Source organism: Rutilus rutilus (assembly GCF_951802725.1).
Source record: "Rutilus rutilus genome assembly, chromosome: 5".
In the NCBI taxonomy this organism is placed as follows: domain Eukaryota; kingdom Metazoa; phylum Chordata; class Actinopteri; order Cypriniformes; family Leuciscidae; genus Rutilus; species Rutilus rutilus.
The window spans coordinates 3362986-3383544 of record NC_140213.1 but is presented as its reverse complement, the minus strand read 5'-3'; the positions used below and the strand labels follow the sequence as shown (position 1 = coordinate 3383544).

The window sequence follows — 20559 nt, the reverse complement described above, 5'->3', positions numbered from 1 at the left end:
GAAATAATAGATAATATCTAAAGATGTTAGCTTTGTCCTGAGGGAGATTTGACACTTTTAAACGCTGCTGATGGTTTCATTCAGGTCCTTGTTGATGTGTCTCAGCTAGAGGGAAAGGGCGTGGGTGTGTTTCTCTCTCCCTCTCGACACACACACCGTGGCACTGCTGTGTGAATGACTTTGAGGTCCGCTGGAATGAGGTGGTGTGAAGATCTATTTTTGACCGTATCGCTCAGATGTGACTGACCCGTGGCGTCCCTGAGAGCCACAGCGCCGGCCCTCGTGCACTTCTGACTCATGCCATAAAATATCACTCAGGTTTTCAATGATGTTTATTTGCTAGAATACTTTGGTCAAGTTTGGACCGGAGCTTTAGCCTCTTAATTTTAACTAACCATTTTTATTTATTTTTTGCTTGGTTTGCTCCATTTCAAAGGTTTTTATTTTATTTTACTTTTATCTAGATTTATTGTGTTATTAGTTTGATGCTTTATCATTTCAGGGCACCTAACAGGCTAATCAGACTAATTTGCTCTTTCCAAACAAAGGTTTTAAAGAATTAAAGCATTTCCTCATCATGAGTATGAAAATATCACATCCTTTTACCAACCCAAGCGAAGATTGGCCTTCCTTATTATAAAAGTCTGACTTTCGTTGTCACTGCAACTTTAGGGCAATAGCAATGAGTTCAAAGAGCTATAGGAGGAATACCTTTCATTTTTTTACGCTTTGTTGGTCTGTGAGTTATTGGGAGGCTTACGGAGGAGATTGTTGTTTATGACACAATCTCATTTGGTCTGTGGTATTTCAGCTGTGGGAGCAACTTTATGCTGAGTCTGAAACATTGGAGCTTTATTGAAGTTCTAGAACTTTTCAAGAAACAGCTTTAATGTTCAGGGGTTCTTTTTTGTTATTACAGTCACTTTATATAAAGATCTTGGGAACTTTTTCCCATGCCCTCATTATTGTGACAAGTGACAACTGTCTCTCAGTTCCATAATTTATCAAAATGAACAGTTTTGCTCCTAATAAAGGTCTTGCAAAAGTTTTTGTTCTTGTTTATCAAGGACATGAGTGTGTCAGTGGAGAGCGTGCTTGAGTTGAAATATGAGACATGTGATGTGAAGAAAACAGACCACTGTTGGGCTTTAGTGGACAAATTAGTAGAGCTGGGACGATACACCTATCTCCCGATTCGATACTGTCACGATACTTGGGTCCCGATGCGATATGTATTGCTATTTATTTATAAGAATTGTGATTCTACAAGTATTGCGATTCGAAGTCATATTTACAAAAACAAATCATCACATCTTTCTGACTTTTATTTCATAAGCATCATACAATACTACATTCTCTTGAATAAATGATTCAATAACAAATACATTTTTTAACAGTCACTTGTCGCCACTTGGTGGCGAAACAATGTAATCGATAAATGCGGTATTTTAAGTCAAGTTTCTATCAAAAGCTGATTTTGATCGCTATCGTAGACATCGGTGTTCATATTTGAACTTTAAACTTTTATCCAACTACTTCTATGATCATTTTAACTATTGCATCACGGAAATAATGACACTATGAGGTTGAAAAGACTGTTTGTGAAGCTGTTTCATGATGACTCTCTCCGGGTCAGCGCCAACACAGCTGTGAGTGTTGCCATATGATTTTGTCAAAGTTTAATAGACAGACGGACTGAAAGATCGCGTGGGTGTTTGAATCGAGATCACAGTCTTTTAAAGATGAATCGTGCAGCTCTATTGTCTTATCTCTCTCTCAGCATATGAGTAGCGCGAGGGCTTTTCAGTGCTTTCAAGGCCGATTTATACTTTACACTAGTCGTGAGCATTTATACTTCTGCGATATGTCTGTGTTGCTCTGCGGTTACACCGCCAAAACGCTAGTTGGCGGGGGCGGGTTTCTAATCTTCCACTGTGTTTGGATTCCTCGCGGCTGAGGAACGTTGGAGGAAATCTCTCTCCACGAATTCGCTGGCATCTGGCAGTGTTTGTATTCTGCTGAAGACGAGTCATACAGATGGCTGTATTTCCGCACCTCTTCAACCAATCGCTCTGTCACTTGGTTAGGGATGGGACGATTACCGGTTTCACTATAAACCACGATAAAATGTACTGACGGTTAGTATTATCGTTTAAAATTGAATTATCAATAAAACCGTGTTTGATTATCGCGATTTTAATAACTCACTGTAAATCCTGTCCAGCAACAGGCTGACGCAGGCGCAGTGGCAATGCTGTTGTTTTCTTATTGGAGAAGGAATGGCGGAAGGCAGATTCATGTTTTAAATCTTACATGATCACAAAAATATTATCAAACTCTGTAAACAATAAATCAACTCTGATTTAATTTTCGATACAATCGAAAACGGAGACTAAAGACGGCAAGTTGTATTTGAATGCAACGAGAGAGCGCGTCCGCTGCGATACATGTGCGCGGTGTTATAATGCGTTGCTATTGACGACGGTCATTTTAAGGAAGGAAATGCCACAGAATATAATCTTGCTTAAAAAAGTGCACAGAGCTGCTGGTTTTATTTGTTGTTTGTTGATTTTCAAATATAAAACTTCCCATCCCTACACTTGGTCCATTTCCATGTTCTTCACTGAACTTTCACTGAACTTCTGAATTTAAAAATGGCGGACGCTGCAGAAGAACACGCCGGAAATACGTAGGAGGAAACGCGATGCTACCAAGCCGACCAATCACAGATCTTGCGTAGAGATGGGACGGTATGAAAATTTAATATCACGATTATAGTGACCAAAATGATCGTGATTACCAATATTATCACGGTTTTGTTAAAACGAGATGAAAGTGTTCAAAAAGAACTGATGCTCGCACTAAAAACAGTTTAATATTTGAAAATCAACAAACAACAAATAAAACCAGCAGCTCTATGCACTTTTTTAAGCAAGATTATATTCTGTGGCATTTCCTTCCTTATAATGACCGTCATCAATAGCAACGCATTATAACACAGCCCACATCCATGTATCGCAACGGACGCGCTCTCTCGTTTCATTCAAATACAACTTGCCGTCTTGCGTCTCCGTTTTTGGACGATTGTTTTGTACGCTGTACAAAATGGATTTATAAACAGGTAAGATTTAAAACATTAATCTCAATTCAATATGTCCCCGTAATTATGTGGTAAAAAAAAAAAAAAAAGTGTACAGTGATATACATGATTATCCCTTAAATGTCACTCTTAATAGTCTTGTTTGAACTTGATCGTTTGTCTTTGGCTCAAAGCCACTTGCTGCGAACATTTCTAAGCGGAAGCTTCACCTTTATTTCAAGTGAGTGACATCAAATATTTCAACTCAAACCAACATTTTGTGCCCAGACGTAGTTTTGGTATTGAGGTCAAAGTTAACTTGCCTTGCGTTCGTTAAGTTATAAACAGTGGGTGATGGTCACACAAGACGACTCGGCAGATTTGAAGTGTTTCCCCCCTATTGTATTGACCATCCTCGATTAAGTTTCACTCAGGACTTTTGTAAAAGCCAAAATATGACCACACCTCAGATTTGGTCAGTGATTTCAGGCCCCAAAAAACAAAACAGATAGTGTTCCAACCAATCACCGACAGGGGGAGGGTGTTGTGAGGTTTTGAGCCAGCTTCTTCTTCAGCTCCGACTTCGCGTGCAGCCGTGCACGAGCACAAAACCTCACAACACCCTCCCCCTGTCGGTGATTGGTTGGAACACTATCTGTTTTGTTTTTTGGGGCCTGAAATCACTGATACAACCTTTAAAGATAACGACACATTTCATGCTCTGTTGGAACGAAAGTGGCTAACTTCTGTCAACCTCATCTACAAGCAAGGACAAAAATAAAACAATTGAATTTGAATTAATATCGATTCTGGAATAAAAAAAACTATTTTTTCTATATATATATTTTTCCTATCTACAGGGCCAAAAGTGCCCATAGTTGAAGAAACACATTACCAAAACTAGCTTTTGTGCTACGTTTGGCCTGAACCTGAACTTTCAAGGGAAATGAACTTGCTGATGTCTAGGCTTGTCTGATGGGAAAGGAGGACCACATGCAGTCTTGCTCAAGTGTGCGAGTGTTTCTGTCCTATCCCCCGAGGGGCCTGATTCTGGCTGCTGACAGCACCTCACGTTAATTGCCAACATTTAACTTTTGTTTACATATCATCTTTATCAGAGTTTAAAGGAGCTGTCATTATCTTCGCTCTGAGGAAGACCAGTACTTGCTGTACTTTACAGTGAGAGGTTTGAGCACTCAAAGAATCTGTATAAACTGAGACCTAATTATCTTTCTACCAGAACGATTCACTTCTATAAACTTGTGTGATGTGCCGTCTTGATTAGTGGTTGACCAATATTGTTTTTTTGATTGCCGATAAATTAGAGAGCAGGGTGGCCGAGATAAAGCCAAAATATAATTTAGATTTATTCATTTTACATCATATTTAATCAATTAGAAATAAATGTGCAAGTGGTTTTTGGATATTTTGATACAAAATTCGTACATATTGTACCTTTAATATTTAGAAGCGTCAGGACAGGGAAGTAGACTATTCCTGAGAATTTCAGGGATGTATTTCAGAGGAAAGTGGCACAGTTCATTTACACTGGCAACTGATATTCTGTGGTTAGCTTTAACGACTTGCTCCAGGACAAGCTTTTTGTGTTCTGAGTTGTCATCAACATTTAACATTCCTGTCAATGACCTTCAAAACCAAAGGGTTTGGTGTAAATGTACTGATTTTGTTGAACCGTATTGTTGAACCGGATCATATTTCCAAATGATCGACACATCAGCTCAGAAAGGCGTATTCAGAACGCCTTTACAATTTACAAGCTCTTCCGGTTCTCCAATGTTTGCTGCTTTTACATCAACGGTGGACTTGCAAGTATGTGCAAGTATGCGTTTGAATGGATTGGATAGTGTGGTGGGGATTTTTGAATTGTGAACGTTGAAATGTTCCATAACTTTATAGTTCATATTGTTTTATCTGTCACTGGTTTACTTGATGTAATGTTTTGCATTGCATCAGTTTACTAAAGTTACTCTAGGAGTTAGGGCTGCTCAATACAATGATGTGTCCTCCGCTCAGGCTCTGCCACCGTGAGCTCAGCTTCCCCTCGAAGTCCTCCGAGATCCACCTCGACCGATCCACCTCGACTGAACGGCTTCTGCAGAATACAGAATTTTTAGTCGTTTCCGCGGATCCATTAGGGGTGGGAATCTTTAATTTTGAGCTTCGAAGCTTGAATTTCCTGGTATGTCCCTCTTTGGCTAATGCATTTTCAAGATGGAGGCGCAACATGGCTGACGCCGTTCGAGCGACTCGCTCGTATGTATTCTTAAATGGCAGATTCTACGCTTATGAGAATAGTTGATTAGTTGGTAGAAGTAATTACACATTAATGAGCACATATAATTTTGAAAGAACAAAGTGTTTTTTGCTAAGAATCAACTTAAAAAATTACACAGTGTAGCTTTAAGGTTGTCCTGGTTTCGACGTCAGCGCTGTTTGTTTCTGACATGTGGTTTATAACAGAATTCTGCGCCGAATTTGAATGCGTCCAATTAGATCTCACTGCGATATTATTAATTCTGCGGTGAATTCAAACACTTTCTCACTGGATCTCCCAGCGCTGTGTAATAACAGTGTCGCGTGATTGAGATCGGCCCACCAGTAAACCTGTTCTGAGCTAAACGGTTCGCGCACCACAGCTCAAACGAATAGCGCAGTTTTGTTTCACTTTAGTTTCGTTTGCTGTTTCTCGTATGTAACAGAAGTTGCAGCTCTTATCAATTGGACAACGCGGTGGTCACACCAGTGCAACCTCTTGCCGCCCAGTTGGTTGCACTGTGGAGCCCTACTTGCATAACCTGTGGCTCTTATCCAGGTCCTTTTTCCCTTCAACCCTCATAAAGCCAACATTGCGCTAGATTTTAATGCAGAGGGTTCCGGTCGGATTTCTCGCTCAACCTCGCGTCATGCGTCTCTGTTATGCGCACAGCATAACAGACTATCCAGATGCCTTTTGCGTTCCGTCAACATTACGTTATCAATTAATGTTTAGAAAATCGATTGTTGACATTTGTGATTCGATTCAGGATCGCCCACGTCCGCATCGTGATGCATCTAAGAATCGATTTTCTTCCCCCTGCCCTAGGATCCATGCGAACTGGAATCATTTTGATAACGTTTTATCTGCACAGAGGTAAAGGGAAGGGAGGTGAACATGTGGAGATCATTAACTGCAGATCTGGTGTGAATTGTGAATTGTACAAAATGGTACGATTATTGGACAAAAGTAAGCGTGAAGATCGTATAAAAACACACGAATTATCCATCAATTCCCCAAAACTTAAAATAGTTATGAATTGCCCTGAGATTGTGTTGGTTGTACAGTATTATGAACTAGAAATAAAGTGCTTGATCACACAAAGCTTATCAGAAACGGTGATCAAAGTTCAAATGTTTTAGATGTTGAATCTCGATATATTCCAGTGTAATAATCCTCACATCGTCTGTGGAAAGCCCAGCAGTTTCAGCGGCTGGATGAGGCCATCAGGCACTAAATATACTACTTTTTTTCTAAAACTCTGGCTTTCAGACGAAGCAGCATTTACTGCTGATCTCAGAGCCGTGCTGCACTGACAAGCTGCACATTAAACAAATCTCAGACTTTACCAAATCGCGTTTCATTCCGATTAATCGTGTAGCCCTACTAAGAATAGTTTCAGATATTATGTGCTAGTTTTAAATTAAATTTCTCTGTGATTTTAGGGCTATTTAACCAACTCATGGCAAGGTGAATTTGAGTAGATGCATGAAGTCAGTTGACACGTATCTTTCAGATGTAAATTTCAATGCAGCTTATTTACTATATTTAAAGGGATAGTTCACTTTGAAATTAATTTTTGATATGTTTTAGCTTACCTCAAGGGCATCCAAGATGTAGGTGTCTTTGTTTCCGCAGTAGTTTCAATTTGGATATTTTTAGGTCAAACCGTTCTTGTCTGTCAGTCATATAATGCAGGTCTATGGTCACTGTCTCAAAACACAAGCACAAAGTCCAAATTAAAACAATTCCCCATCGTCCAAATTAAACAATTCCCCATCATAAGTACACATTGATGGCCTAAGACACGAAACGAGCGGTTTGTGTGAGAAAACGAACAGTATTTATATCGTTGTTATCTCTTGAACACAGCACACGTCCAAATGATCTGACGGCGCGGGCGGGTATAGATATATACATAGATGTCGCCTTGGCTACGGTTTCGTTCCAATGAACTGCAGTAGCGAAGGCGACATCTATGTATATATCTATACCCGCCCGCGCCGTCAGATCATGTGTCTTTGGACTCTGTGCTTGTGTTTTGAGACAGTGACCATAGACCTGCATTATATGACTGACAGACAAGAACGGTTTGACCTAAAAATATCAAAATTGAAACTACTGCGGAAACAAAGACACCTACATCTTGGATGCCCTTGAGGTAAGCTAAAACATATCAAAAATTAATTTCAAAGTGAACTATCCCTTTAAATAAAATCAGCTTTGTATCAGCCATTAGCATCATTCATCAAAAACTCTTTAGTTACCAACATTCTTCAAATATCTTAAGTAAGTCATAGGTTAGGAATGGCATGAGAACGAGTAAATGATGACAGAATTTTACTTTTTTTTGGTGAACTATCCCTTTAAACTCTCATGTTTCTGCAGGTTTTGCTAGGCCTGTGTGCTGCAGTACCAGTCTCTGTGCATTGATCTAAGTGTAATGAGTTTTAATCTGAAGAAGCAGTCTTTAATTTACACGTCTGGCCAGCTCAGCAACACACTCCAGTAAGTGTTCTCCAACAGCCCTGTTGGAAAGACGCCATTCAGAGGAATGCAAGACCACAGGTTTCCCCAAAGACTGTTTGCTGATAGACAGTTCTTCATTAATTCACCCCACTCTCGTGATGCCATAATCTATATATACGTAGTGGATGTACCATTAGGAACGGAGATACTGGGATGCTTTAGTGTTGTGGTTAATCTGTATCACCGCAACATTTTCAAATGCCATGTTGAAATCTTACTGTGCAGGTCTGTGTTACTTGGAATCTGGAAGTGGTAAACAACACACACACACACACACACACACACCCACAATCACGTTTGGATGTTTTTTAAGGTTATGAAATCTACCCAGATGGCATGTATAGCTGTGCGAATTTGGTGAAAAGACGAAGGCTGCACTTGAAAAACATGCTTTCCTCCTCTTTAAAGACACTTCATGACGATGACTAAGTCATTTCATCTAATACTCTAATGCCATTTGCTGCTCTGCCTTCTGTGAAACTGCTGGAGGAGTCAGCCGTCATGTAGTCAACACGTGAAATGAAATGGCATTTATCTGAGTGCAGTTGGAATGCTTTTTCTATCTGGGAACATTTACCCATGCTGAGACTTAGTACGCTCTTTCCAAGCTAATGCTTTTCCAAGGACATGCTGTTCGCAGAGTACATGGAGCACGTTTATTGCCCTTCTCAGACTCTGCCCAGTCTGACACAGCATACGGACCAGTCTTCCCTGCATAAATTACTAATTAAATGTAGATTAATCCTTATTAATAGGGATGCACCGAAATTAAAATTCCAAAAGAAACCCAAAATTCTGGTTGCACGTGGCTGGAAATCGAAACCGATTTTTATTTATTTATTTTTAAATAATGAATTTCTTATTTAAATTTTTTTTTTGTATTAATATTAGACTTTTTAATTCAATTCAGTAATTTTATTTAATATGAATTAAAAAAATACAGGCCAATAAAATAAAATAACCAAAAATTTGGCCATAAAATATATTAAATAATATTTAAAAATCAATATATTATATTTAGCAACAGAATCAGATTTAACAGATTTATTTTTTGACCAAATTATCACAAAGTATAGTCCTGCAGTATTGCACTTTACAATAGCCCTAATTAGTGGTCGACCGATATTGTTTTTTTGATTGCCGATGCCGATATCTTAGAGAGCAGGGTGGCCGATGGCCGATATAAAGCAGATATTTTTATATATATTTATTTTAATCAATATTTAATAAATTATAAAACAAATATTTTACAAAACATGCTTTTATACTTTAGATGGCAACTTCTTGAATCTGCAATCCTATTACAGTATTTTTCACAATTGTTTAGAAATATATGAATATGTGAATAAAAAGGAGGTAAACACTGTAACAGGACACTCAGTAATCTGGGAATTTCGTGCTGGTAATCATATTTTTTCAAATAAAGACAAGGTAACGCTAATTTTACATACAGCACAGTGAAAACTATATGAATATGACACAGTTGGCAACTGGTTATATATCAGCATATTTTAAAATGAAGGATTTAAAGTTTTTCGCTCGCGTCTCCTGAAGCTGATCTTCTGTTCGCACTCACTCACTTCGATATCACCACTGGATTCCATTAAATCTGCAAGGTTTGTGAAATTAAATGTTTATTAGATATTCAGAGATTTGTTTAAATGACGTAGATGCGCATTTGCTGAATGTTGACGGCAAATGAGAAAGTATTTTAGCCTGATTGTTTGCCTTTTCTGTTACAAATAATATAAAAGCAAACGCTTTACTTTACTTACTTCGCATACCATTTACTTTCCTTGTTTACCAGTTCTGTCTAACAAAGTATTAGATATGACTGACAGAGATCGTAAATTAATGAAGACGGAGAATGTGAGTGAGCGCTGTGTGATCTGAGGAGCTGCCGTTCTCTTCTGGCGCTGGTGTTCTCAGTGCCGCCCGTCAAAATAAAAGTCCGGAGCGCCGTCAAAATAAAAGTCCCGCTTCCAACACATCGGCCAATCAGAAAAACTTATCGGCCAATGCCGATATTTCAAAAATGCCAAATATCGGCCGATATATCGGCCTTGGCGATATATCGGTCGACCACTAGTCCTAATAGTTGACTGAAAGTTAGTTGACGAGAAGAGGCTTAGTCGACCAAGATTTTATTAGTTGGTCGACCAAGATTTTATTAGTTGGTTCGTCGCAGAAAAAGTCACGCCGTCCATGAGGGTCCGATCGTTAATGGCGGGTCCTGATGGTAATTACAGTGTGTTGGGCAAGAAATCCAAACATTCGCCTATCATCCATCAACCTCAAACATTTTTTGCTTATCATTTGAAACATGTTAGTAGCAGCTTTACATGTGCTTGCTCTAACGTTAACCTAGATGTGCGCTATTATTAGGAGCATATAAGTGTTGGTGTGGCGTGTGGAAGGCAGCTTTACTGCACAACATGGAGGCGCAGACACAATCGCTTGCATTTTTTAAACTTAAAATACTCCATGATTTTACGTCATACAAGAGTAACATCTACCAAACTGTAAAGGGGGAAATACATTACTGCAATTCCACTGTGGCACATCGTTGCCGTATGGAAACATTGATATTTTCTCAATTTACAGTAAAACTATGTTCGAGAAAGTTGATTTGTGAATACAAATATGTAATTTACTTACCAAAGACGCTGCAAAAAAAAAATCCCCCTTGAGAAGAGATGTTTAGAAATGAGGTTCGTAGAGCGTGAGGGTGACAGCGGGAAAGAGGTTTTTGGAGGGACATTCAAATGTCATGTGACATAAAAACAGCACATCATTGGCTACCTTAAGGCCTGCCCTTTTAATTCCCATAGTGCAATATATTGTATTTTTTTCTGAATATTTGTGTGTTAACAATTACTATTCTATGTTGAGATAAATCTTTCGGTAACACTTTACAATAAGGTTCATTAGTTAACATTAGTTAACTACCTTAGTTAACGAGAACAAAGAATGAACGATACTTCCTCAGCATTTATTAATCTTAGATAATATTAATTTCAACATTTACTAATACGTTATTAAAATCAAAGGTTGTATTTGTTAACATTAGTTAATGCGCTGTGAACTAACAAAGAACAGCTTTATTTACGTATCATGGTAACACTTTATTTTAGTGTCCTTGTTACATGTACTTACCGTAGTAATAAGAGTAAATTATGCATAATTACATGCAATTAACTCTAAACCAAACCCTAAGTCCTACCCTAACCCTATAGTATACATGTAGTTGCTTAATATTACTCAGTACTTAAATATATAATTACACTAACAATGACACCTTAAAATAAAGTGTAACAAAGATTAATAAATACTGTAACAAATGTTTTGCTCATTGATAGCTAATGCATTAACTAATGAACCTTATTGTAAAGCGTTACCAATCTTTCAATTAACCAAAAACGTTTGTAATGTGACTGACTGTTTTGTCCTGACGACATTGCAGTTTTTGTTGTAATTATTGAGCATTGGTTTGGTGCTGCTTATTAAAAACTGTAGAGACTGGATTACAGAAGTATTGCTGAGCCTCCGGAAGACGTTCCTGAGCTCCGCTCATGGAGAATGAGCCATTGGAAATCTTTTAGAGCAGACTTTAGTTTAATTAGAGGAGAAGATGAAAGACACACGATGCACTCTTAGCTGAATCGTCTCATTCGTTCATGTGTTCACTTTTATTTATAGCCCATGTAAAGTGACTGGTCATGATTAGTCTGCAGCTTATTAGATGAAAGCAGGCGTTGAAGGACTGCATGCAATCGGGTAATTATCATTAGAGTCATCAACCAGCACATCGTCACATGGTCACTGGTGCTCTGGGGTGTTTAGCCTAGCCTCCTATACGTTTGCGTGTGCAAAACAACAACAACAACAGAGACTCTATAACACTTTGACTCTGTGAGTCTTTCTCTTGAATTCAGTGTTTTTACTTTTCTGCATATACAAGGAATATTTCAGCCTAATGACTTAATATTTTCAGCCTTAATATTTCAACCTAATGGCCTCATGTTCAATAATTAGGGATTCTCCAATCAGGAGAAGACTATTGATTTCTTGTCATCTTGATCGGCCTATCACACTGAAGGCATTTTCAATGATTTCACATCTAAGTGGCATCATGTACGTGATCTTATTTGATATAAATCCTTTCAAATTTTGACACAAATAGATTTTTATCATGTTTTGACTTCCGAGGTTCTCATGGTACACCCCCCCATATAAAAAAAATATATATTTTGTTATTATTCGTGATTGACATGAAGTAAATACACAATCATGTCAACTGCATCTGGGCCAAAAATTGTGTTGAAAATCTCAAAGCAATAAAAAATTGTGTCAAGAGTGTTTTACTGAACATAAGAACTACTTACATGTGTAAACACCACAAAGCATAACATATTAATACATAGAATAAGTAACAAGATCCTGGTTAATGAGTGCTGATCTTCCAGCACTGTTTCAGCTGTGCGCTCCTGTTTTATGTCGCATAGTAAATCAAGACCTGTCCATCTGAGCGATCAAACCCGAGCACACAACAATTGGTCTCTGGACATCGTCCCTACCCGCCAGTCTCCAGATCCAGTTTCCATTGTTTGAACTTTCAAATGAGGTTGGAAAACACTAGGTCATTTTCCCTCAATCTAGGGGTCGTCTGTAGTAAAGAAATTGAGTAAAATCACTGAAGAATGCTTGAACAGAAACTAGGGATGTGCACGAATATTCGAATTTTCGAATATTCGATCTGTAATTATTATTCGAAAAATAAAATACTATTCGAATTTTATCGAATTTATGAAGCCGTAAATACTTTGCGGGTCGTAAATGCAGTGAATCCCTGATAAACCCCAAGCACTAACTCGCAGTTATAATTAAATGCACTGGGTGGCACTGTGGCGCATGTTTAACAAGTTGTTTGTATTTTATCATAATGTCGTCGTCTGCCTCGCGAAGTTTAGAATTACTAGTCGAAAATGAGGTTACTAAATGATTTTACAAAATGGAATTACTTTTGATCAAATTTATTTATTAATCTGGAGTTATAATATCATCACCACAATGAGAAATCACATGAAATCCAAACAGCAGTAGTCGACTGAGGAAAGACAGCTGTCTATCACTGCATCACGACTGCAGGTAAGCGCAGCTGTAGTGCGAGTGATCCGAGATGATAACTTATCTAATAGTAAAATGATATTGAGGTATATTCTTCCTTTAAGTTTTCTTTGAGAGAGAGGTTTAAGAACAGAAAACGCAAGGTGCTGTTAGAAACTTAGAACTAGAACACCGTTATCTTTGTTTCTCTGAAACGTCTGTCAGCGCAGCGCGTTTTCTCACTCGAGCATAAATTGCTCGCGGCGTCCCTCCATGTGGATATTATTGTTTTTCTCAACATAAACGCGAAACAATATAAACACGATAATCATATGCTGACTCGAGTGTATGTGTAGGCTACGTTCTGTACGATAACTGGCGCAATCTGCTACTCTGCTTTATTAGGCGTTTTTTTTCCGTTCGCGCTGCTTGAGCATATAGGCCTATCCTTTTGTTCTTATATTTTTTTGTTTACACATAGGCCTACTGTTTAATGTTTTCAATTAAAAGAAAACTTTAACACATGTTGTAAGCTTGTTGTGTATATTGCCTAATCATAAGCTTCTTCAGAAATGGTGACAAAACGTAAGAAAAAATTACCTTAAAAAATAACGTATTTTTCGTTAAACGTCATTTAAATAAACGAATATTCGAATATTCGAATTTTATGAGCCCGAATATTCGAATGCAATATTTTTAAAAAATGCCCATCCCTAACAGAAACACAAGATTGACTTTTCCTCTCGAACCTTCAGTCCTGCAAAGCTTGCATCGTGATTGTGTTTACTGTAAACATGTTTACCGTTCATTTATACACACAGATGTATGCTGTCAATATGTGTATGTGGTAATCAACAGGGTGAAAATAAACCAGAATTTGAACTTTGGTGTCTCTTTGGTCACAGACTAGTCGACTTTAATGTTCTGCCACGACGCTTAAGCTTGACATCGACTCTCTGATCGTGGCCTATAGAGGGCGCAGCAGGATAAGAAATCTAGTTCACTTTTACGCTCCGTTTCCAAAAAGTGGCAAGTAAATGCAAACTCTGCGTGCGCTCCACAACATACAGTGTGTTTGATTATACCATCTTGAATTTATCGGGTGAATGCACGTTTTAAACAGCTTATTGTACACGCAAATTAATCGCCGTTCTCAACTAATGCGCTGCTGCACTGTTCGATACAAATCGCAATGCTGAGCTCACTATACGATACTATTGCGATATTTTAAGCCAAAATAAAAAGTTTTTATCATTATTGTAGTATTATTAAAATGATTTGGACCCACAAATATTCCTCCATTGCATTATTATACGTTATATTCAACATTATATATAGTAGTTGTATGTAGTATTGCCCCAAGTCCGTAAACTTGTCCTCACGCTTTCACGCTTGGATCTACACAGATAAAGCCGTGCGTGTACACTCTCCCGGTGCTCGCTATGACCCGTCTCTCCCGCTATAAATGCACTATACATATAAGAATAAACCATCTATACGCTTTAAATAATCATACTACTAAAACTAAATGTGATATGGTGATTTAAAGGATGTTTGCGCGTTCACTTTGAGGAGTGCCGTTCCAGCGCTTCATGTGATCAGTGCCGTCAATCACAGTTCCAATCGCAAGAAAGCGTCAAATTGACGATTCTCAAACTGTAAACGGTTAGTTATTATTATTAATTATTCTGCATTTACTAACTCTCATGTTGTTTTCGTGCGTCACGCAAGCATATGGACGTCCGTTGTCTCCTAATTATGACCCGAAATAGATAAACATTGAGTCTTCTCTTTAAATGACTTCTTTTCTCTGATATCTGCCTATTATGTTAAAGTTTTTTTGTGCCAAAACAGTTGTTATGTAATAGGTTTTGGTGCTTCCTTTGCTTTAAGATTTCAGTCGCCTACTTTAATGTTATGGTTAATGTATTTGCATAACAAATAACACTGTAGTATCACCGCAGGGCTAATGCAAGCGCATGTTCACACTGTAGGGCCCTGATATTTCAGCTTAAACCATCTTGCAAACTGTACAAATGTGTCACCTCAAAACAATAAGTATGAATGTATGAAGTCATATGACTGTAGACAGCGCTTAGAAGGTCTAGAACGCTTGATTCTTTGTGTGTGTGTGTGTGTGTGTGTGTGTGTGTGTGTGTGTGTGTGTTACACAAAGGCCCTACTGAGAGCGCTCAAGAATCGCAGTGTACACACACTGATCTCCTCCCAGACTCAGTGAGGACAGGTCCGTTTGCTCTCTCGTAGGACTGTGCGATTAGGCTAATCGTATTTTGATTTCAGCTTGGCTTCTAACGATTATGAAAACCAGATAATCGAGGTAAATCGCGTCCCGCGCACTTTCCTTTCCTTCGCAGCGGTGGGCTGTGTCAAACTTAACATCCAAATCAGTCGAACAAGCGAGTGATTTAAAATGCAGTCCACTGTTGCTAAACTGCGGGACGTGCTTGATATTAAATAGTGTTATTAAAAGCGTTATTAAAAGCCCCGAAGGAGACGTCAACACGGTCGGTCATGTCTTAAGTAAATGTAAACATTTGAGAAAGCGTATTTGAAACGCGTGTAACAGTGTATTGGATCCGGTCAGCTCTTAAAGTGACCGCAGCCAACATTAATGCTAATCAAACAAGAAAAGACAAAGATAAAATCACTCTCAGCTCTTGCATGAATAACTTTTGTAGTTTTAAATAAGGATTAGTCTATATTTAATGTATACAGCACAGCAGTGTTATTTTACATTGGATTACTTATTCGGTAACACTTTAGTATGGGGAATACATAGTCACTATTAGCCATGACTTTTGCCTCAATAAACTCCTTATTTATTGCTTATTAATAGTTAGTAAGGTATTTTATTTGCATTTAAGTTTAGGTATTGGATAAGATTAAGGGATGTAGAATAAGGCATTAATATGTGCTTTATAAGTACAAATAAACAGCCAATACCTTAGCTAATAAGCAACTAGTTAATAGTGAGAATTGAACCCTAAAATATGTGTTACCCTTTATTCAATTTCTGTTGTAGGCTATTATTTATCTGAACACCACTGTTAGGACATCTTCCTGAAAAACCACTGTTTATTTCATTAGTATTTTTCTTCTGTTGTATTTTGCCATTTTTGTTTTGTAATTAGTTTGTTATTTTATTGCTGTTACCTAGAGATGCACCGATTGATCGGCTGCATCTCGCAACATCGCGCAACATCAGCATCACACGTGCACACGGGAACACACATGTAGGAAACCTCGTGATTTACGTCCGTTCAGACCGCAAGCGCGTATTTTTTTTCGCCGTGCATGTTAATCAATGAGTGCATTCACAACGGGAGCAGGAGCGTCGCGAGCAGTGAAGCGCGTGTTTCGGCGCCGAGTCTATTAGGGAAAGCACACTTTTGATGGACAAAATAGCCTAAATAGGGTTTCACAAAAAAAGTGCCCAAAATGCACAGAATTTGCGTGTTTTAACAAGAACTGGAGTAGGCCATGTCAGAAAAGAAGACTAATATTTATAGAAAATGTACCCATTTAAACTTGTTTTATTATTCAGTTTGTACAAGTGATTGCAATAGGCCTGTGTGTGTGTGTGCTTTGAGAAATATCTTTATACTGCAAGGCTATATTTATTAATTTTTTTTATTTATATATTATTTTATTGCCATTTCCTGTTTTCATACAGACGTTTAGTTTGCTAAATACGTATATAAAAAAATTATTGGACATTTGAATGTGAAAAGGAAATGGTTCTTCCATAACACTGCACTTCAGATGTGTGTGAATTACCCACACCTGGAGTCATTTATATAGTTCTATTTTATAGCGTTTATCTGTTCAAAAAAAGATGTACTATGCAAATTGTAAAATGTTCTATTACAGAAAAGATATAAAATAAATATTTGTGTGTGCTGTAAAGTGGTTAGAAAAAATGAAATCGGAATCGGCTAAAATCGGTATCGGCAGGTCAAACTTAATGAAAAATCGGAAATCGGAATCGGCCCAGAAAATTGTAATCGGTGCATCTCTACTGTTAACTCGTCTTCTGTAACTGCTTTGAGGACTTTGTACTTGCATTAATTAACCTAGTATTAGTTTTTGCTAGAGTATCAATCATTTTGAAATTTCACTTACATTTAAAATAGCTCATATAATGAATTAAGACTTTGATCATATCACCCTCCAATAATCGTGATTTCAACATTGACAAAAAATATCATGATTATGATTTTTGCCATAATCGAGCAGCCCTGCTCTCTCGCTCTCTCGCTCGTCCAGTCGCTACACATGTGCTCTGTTACAGGACCTACTGAGCTGCCTATGAGATGGCCTACTGAGCTGGATTCAGGCTTTAATTTAATGCTGTGAAGAAATATTTTCATCTGTTTTATTTACTTTTCCATTTGATAAGAACGATGATGTGTTGCATACTCTGTACGTGACCTTTGACCTTGTCTCTGTGTGGCTTTGTCTCTGCAGCCCAGAATGTGACGGTGGAGGAGATCCTGAATGCCTACAGACAAGCATGCCAGAAGCTCAACTGCAAACCAATCCCCAAAGTGCTCAAACAGATACAGGTAACACCTCTGCAAAGCATGCTGGACATTCTTTACACATTCTTTCAAGTCCTCTTCGAAGTCATAAAGCATTGTATTCACACCTGGGTCAGAAAGTAACTTTTTTTTTCCATTAAGAGGCAATATTTGCTTTGCAATATTTGATTAACGTAACATATTATATGTGTCTGTGTTGTTTTGATGTCAAATACTTACATTTATTCAACCAGTTACTTTACTCAGTCAGAATACTATTGATTGTTACCAATTTTATCAACATGAACAAAAGACATCTTTATACTGCAAAGGTGGAACAGAAGCTGCATCTGACATGGTATGTTTATTTACACAGACTGTTTAATGCTGATCAAAGGTGGCATACATGTATTTACACAACAGTTGCACAATGATAGCCTACATAAAGTATATAAATGATAAAAAAAAACATGAATTCATAACAGGGCAGAACTGCAATATTATGACATCATTATTGCAGAATATTGCTCTTGATGTTGTAATAATGATTGTTAATGTTGATTAATAGAATACATAATTTATGTGTGGGGAAATGGCTTGTCATATTCTTGTAGGCTACACGGACAAAAGAACTATGAATTAAGTTATAGATTTTTAATGCATTAGAAAATCAAGACATAACATTATAGTATCATAAAGAAAAAGTATAACTTGTATACAGAAAGCGAGCAAAGCACGCAGTCCGTGACTTTAGTCCTAGTGCAAGGTCACAGAGTCATGCACTCTCGCAACAACTCCTGTTAAAGCCACTGAAGCTGTCTTCACTTCAAAATGAATCTCTTGTTTACATCGTGTTTGCACTTTGTTGTTTACGATGAGAGAGTTCGAAGAGTGCAGAACAAAACTTTCTCAATTGCTGGTGACTAATCTAAACACCTCTGATTGGACATTGCATTCATACACTGAACAGAAACATGTATGATTGGTTATAATGCTCAACACTGCAAAAAAAAGAAGTCTTTGATGCAACGTGAGCAGATTTAGATGTAATGCCGCAATTGACACTTTTCATTTTCACATCATGACTTGCAATGAATTTACATAATGAATTTTTACTGTGCATTTTTTGTCCCCTTATCTTGAATTTGGGTTGCATTTTTTTTCCCCAAATTCCCCATAAACTACACCCTCACTGAAGAAAGGGGAAGCTTGATCGTGCATATTAATGATCTCTGTTGTATCCCCAGTTGGCCCGTTGCGCTGGATTACATTTGTACTCTGATCACAAACATATAACCTCACTGACCTCTGGCGTCGGCCCAGTCACATGCCTCCTGACTCCCTCTGGCTGCAGCTCGCTTACTGAAAGCCTCTTACAGGCACAGCGTTGTAAACGTACCAAACCGAGTCAACAAACGGTCATTTCTCCCTGTCCTGATGACACACACACACACCCCCAGTCAAATTCTGGGTTATTTGCATGTAGCGTTATAATGGTTTGGTTAGAGCTCAACGGGAATGTGCCTGTTTTCTGTCAGTTAATGTTTAACTACCAGACTTCCTGTAACAATAAGCAATTATGCATGAAATGACTTTATGATTTTCAAAGGTTCAAATTTGACGTTACTACAAGAGTCTTAATGGCTCTGCAGCAAAAAATAAATTAAAAAAATGAATGAATGGGCATGAAAAACAAATTATGGCTGTTGTTGGAGAAAAATTAAACCATGTTAATACTTTTAGCACTTTTGTTTCTATAATTTTTTTGAAATTTCAAATTTTACACAGAAAAAACACTGTAAGAAAAATATATATCATATGAAATTTTAAGTATATCAACCCCAATTGAATAATAAATTGATTTAATTAAATTAATTTAAACTTATAACTCATGGTTGCCCAAAAATGGTCCAAATTAATGAAACCTACTGTTGCGTAACTTTCACTTTGAGATGAAAATTTTCCACACTGCAATGGTTCACCGATAGGCATGCATATCAGACCGGACCGGAATGCATGATGAGAAAATAGACAGGGTGATTTTTAATTTCATGCTGACTTCAAAAATGCATGAAAGATTTCAGGTGAGACTCTGCAGTGTGTTTTGATGAGGCAGGAGGACACGTGCATGCCTGCTGAACCAGAGCGATGGATAGAGAGAGAGAGAGAGGAGTGAGCAGTTTCTCCCGTCTGCTTCTAGCTGAGTCACTGAAACGGACAGAAAGAGAGCCATCATGTTATCGTGGCCTGATGTTTGCACAGAGATGCCAGCTAACACCCACAATCACTCACCAACCAGCACATGCTGTCGTTCTCCTCCCCTATTTCTCTCCGTTCCCGTTCTTTTGTGTTTCTCGTCCATTCCTTTTATATTTCTCTGCAAGTGTACTTTTGTCATGTAATGCATTTTTGGTGCAGTACGTGTAACCTGTAGTTGTGCAGAAGGACATCGCTCTGTTAAATCCTTCCGAGGGCACCGTGGTAAATTTCCACTGGGAGTCCCCAGGGCAGAAAATAGCCGGTCATTACTGAGTGCGTGTGTACGTATGTGTTTTTCCACCACCTCAGTCTGTGCTTGTGTTCCTCTCTCTTCATTGCTTAGTCACCCCTGGAAAAATGACTTCACAAACAGGCCTATAAAAGAAATGCGCTGAAAAAAGAGAGAGAGAGAGAGAGAGAAAGGTACTAAGAAGATTAATGCTCCATTTATGACAGTTTACTTACCACAGATGGCAAGTGGCTATATATATATATATATATATATATAATTTTTTCTTCTTTAAGGCCATATTATGCACTTGATTGTTTTGGGATCTACTAAGTAGGTTTTCATTCTTGAATAAACAAAATTAAAAAAATTCCCATATTCTCCATTGTTGCGGCTCCTCTCTTCCCAGTCTGTCAGTAACGCTCTGTTTAGTTCCTGTCTCTATGAAGCCCCTCTTTCTGAAAAGCATACTATGCTCTGATTGGTCGGCTGGATCAGTGTGTTGTGATTGGTCGAGCGCTTCGAGTGTGTTTGGGAAATG

At 38.0% G+C, this 20559-nt stretch overlaps 1 protein-coding gene across 2 annotated transcripts in view; it reads left to right on the top strand.

Annotated features, from left to right (window-relative positions):
- The window catches only part of ppp1r37 (protein phosphatase 1, regulatory subunit 37), a 66009-nt gene that overhangs the window by 7076 nt on the left and 38374 nt on the right, over positions 1 to 20559 (top strand). The window contains exons 2-3 of one of the 2 annotated variants that reach the window (XM_084409510.1): positions 17478 to 17575; positions 17844 to 17888. In XM_084409510.1, the coding sequence (XP_084265636.1) occupies positions 17478 to 17575; positions 17844 to 17888 (143 nt within the window). The remainder of the gene's footprint in view (positions 1 to 17477; positions 17576 to 17843; positions 17889 to 20559) is intronic. The other variant, XM_084409511.1, reaches the window with a different exon arrangement.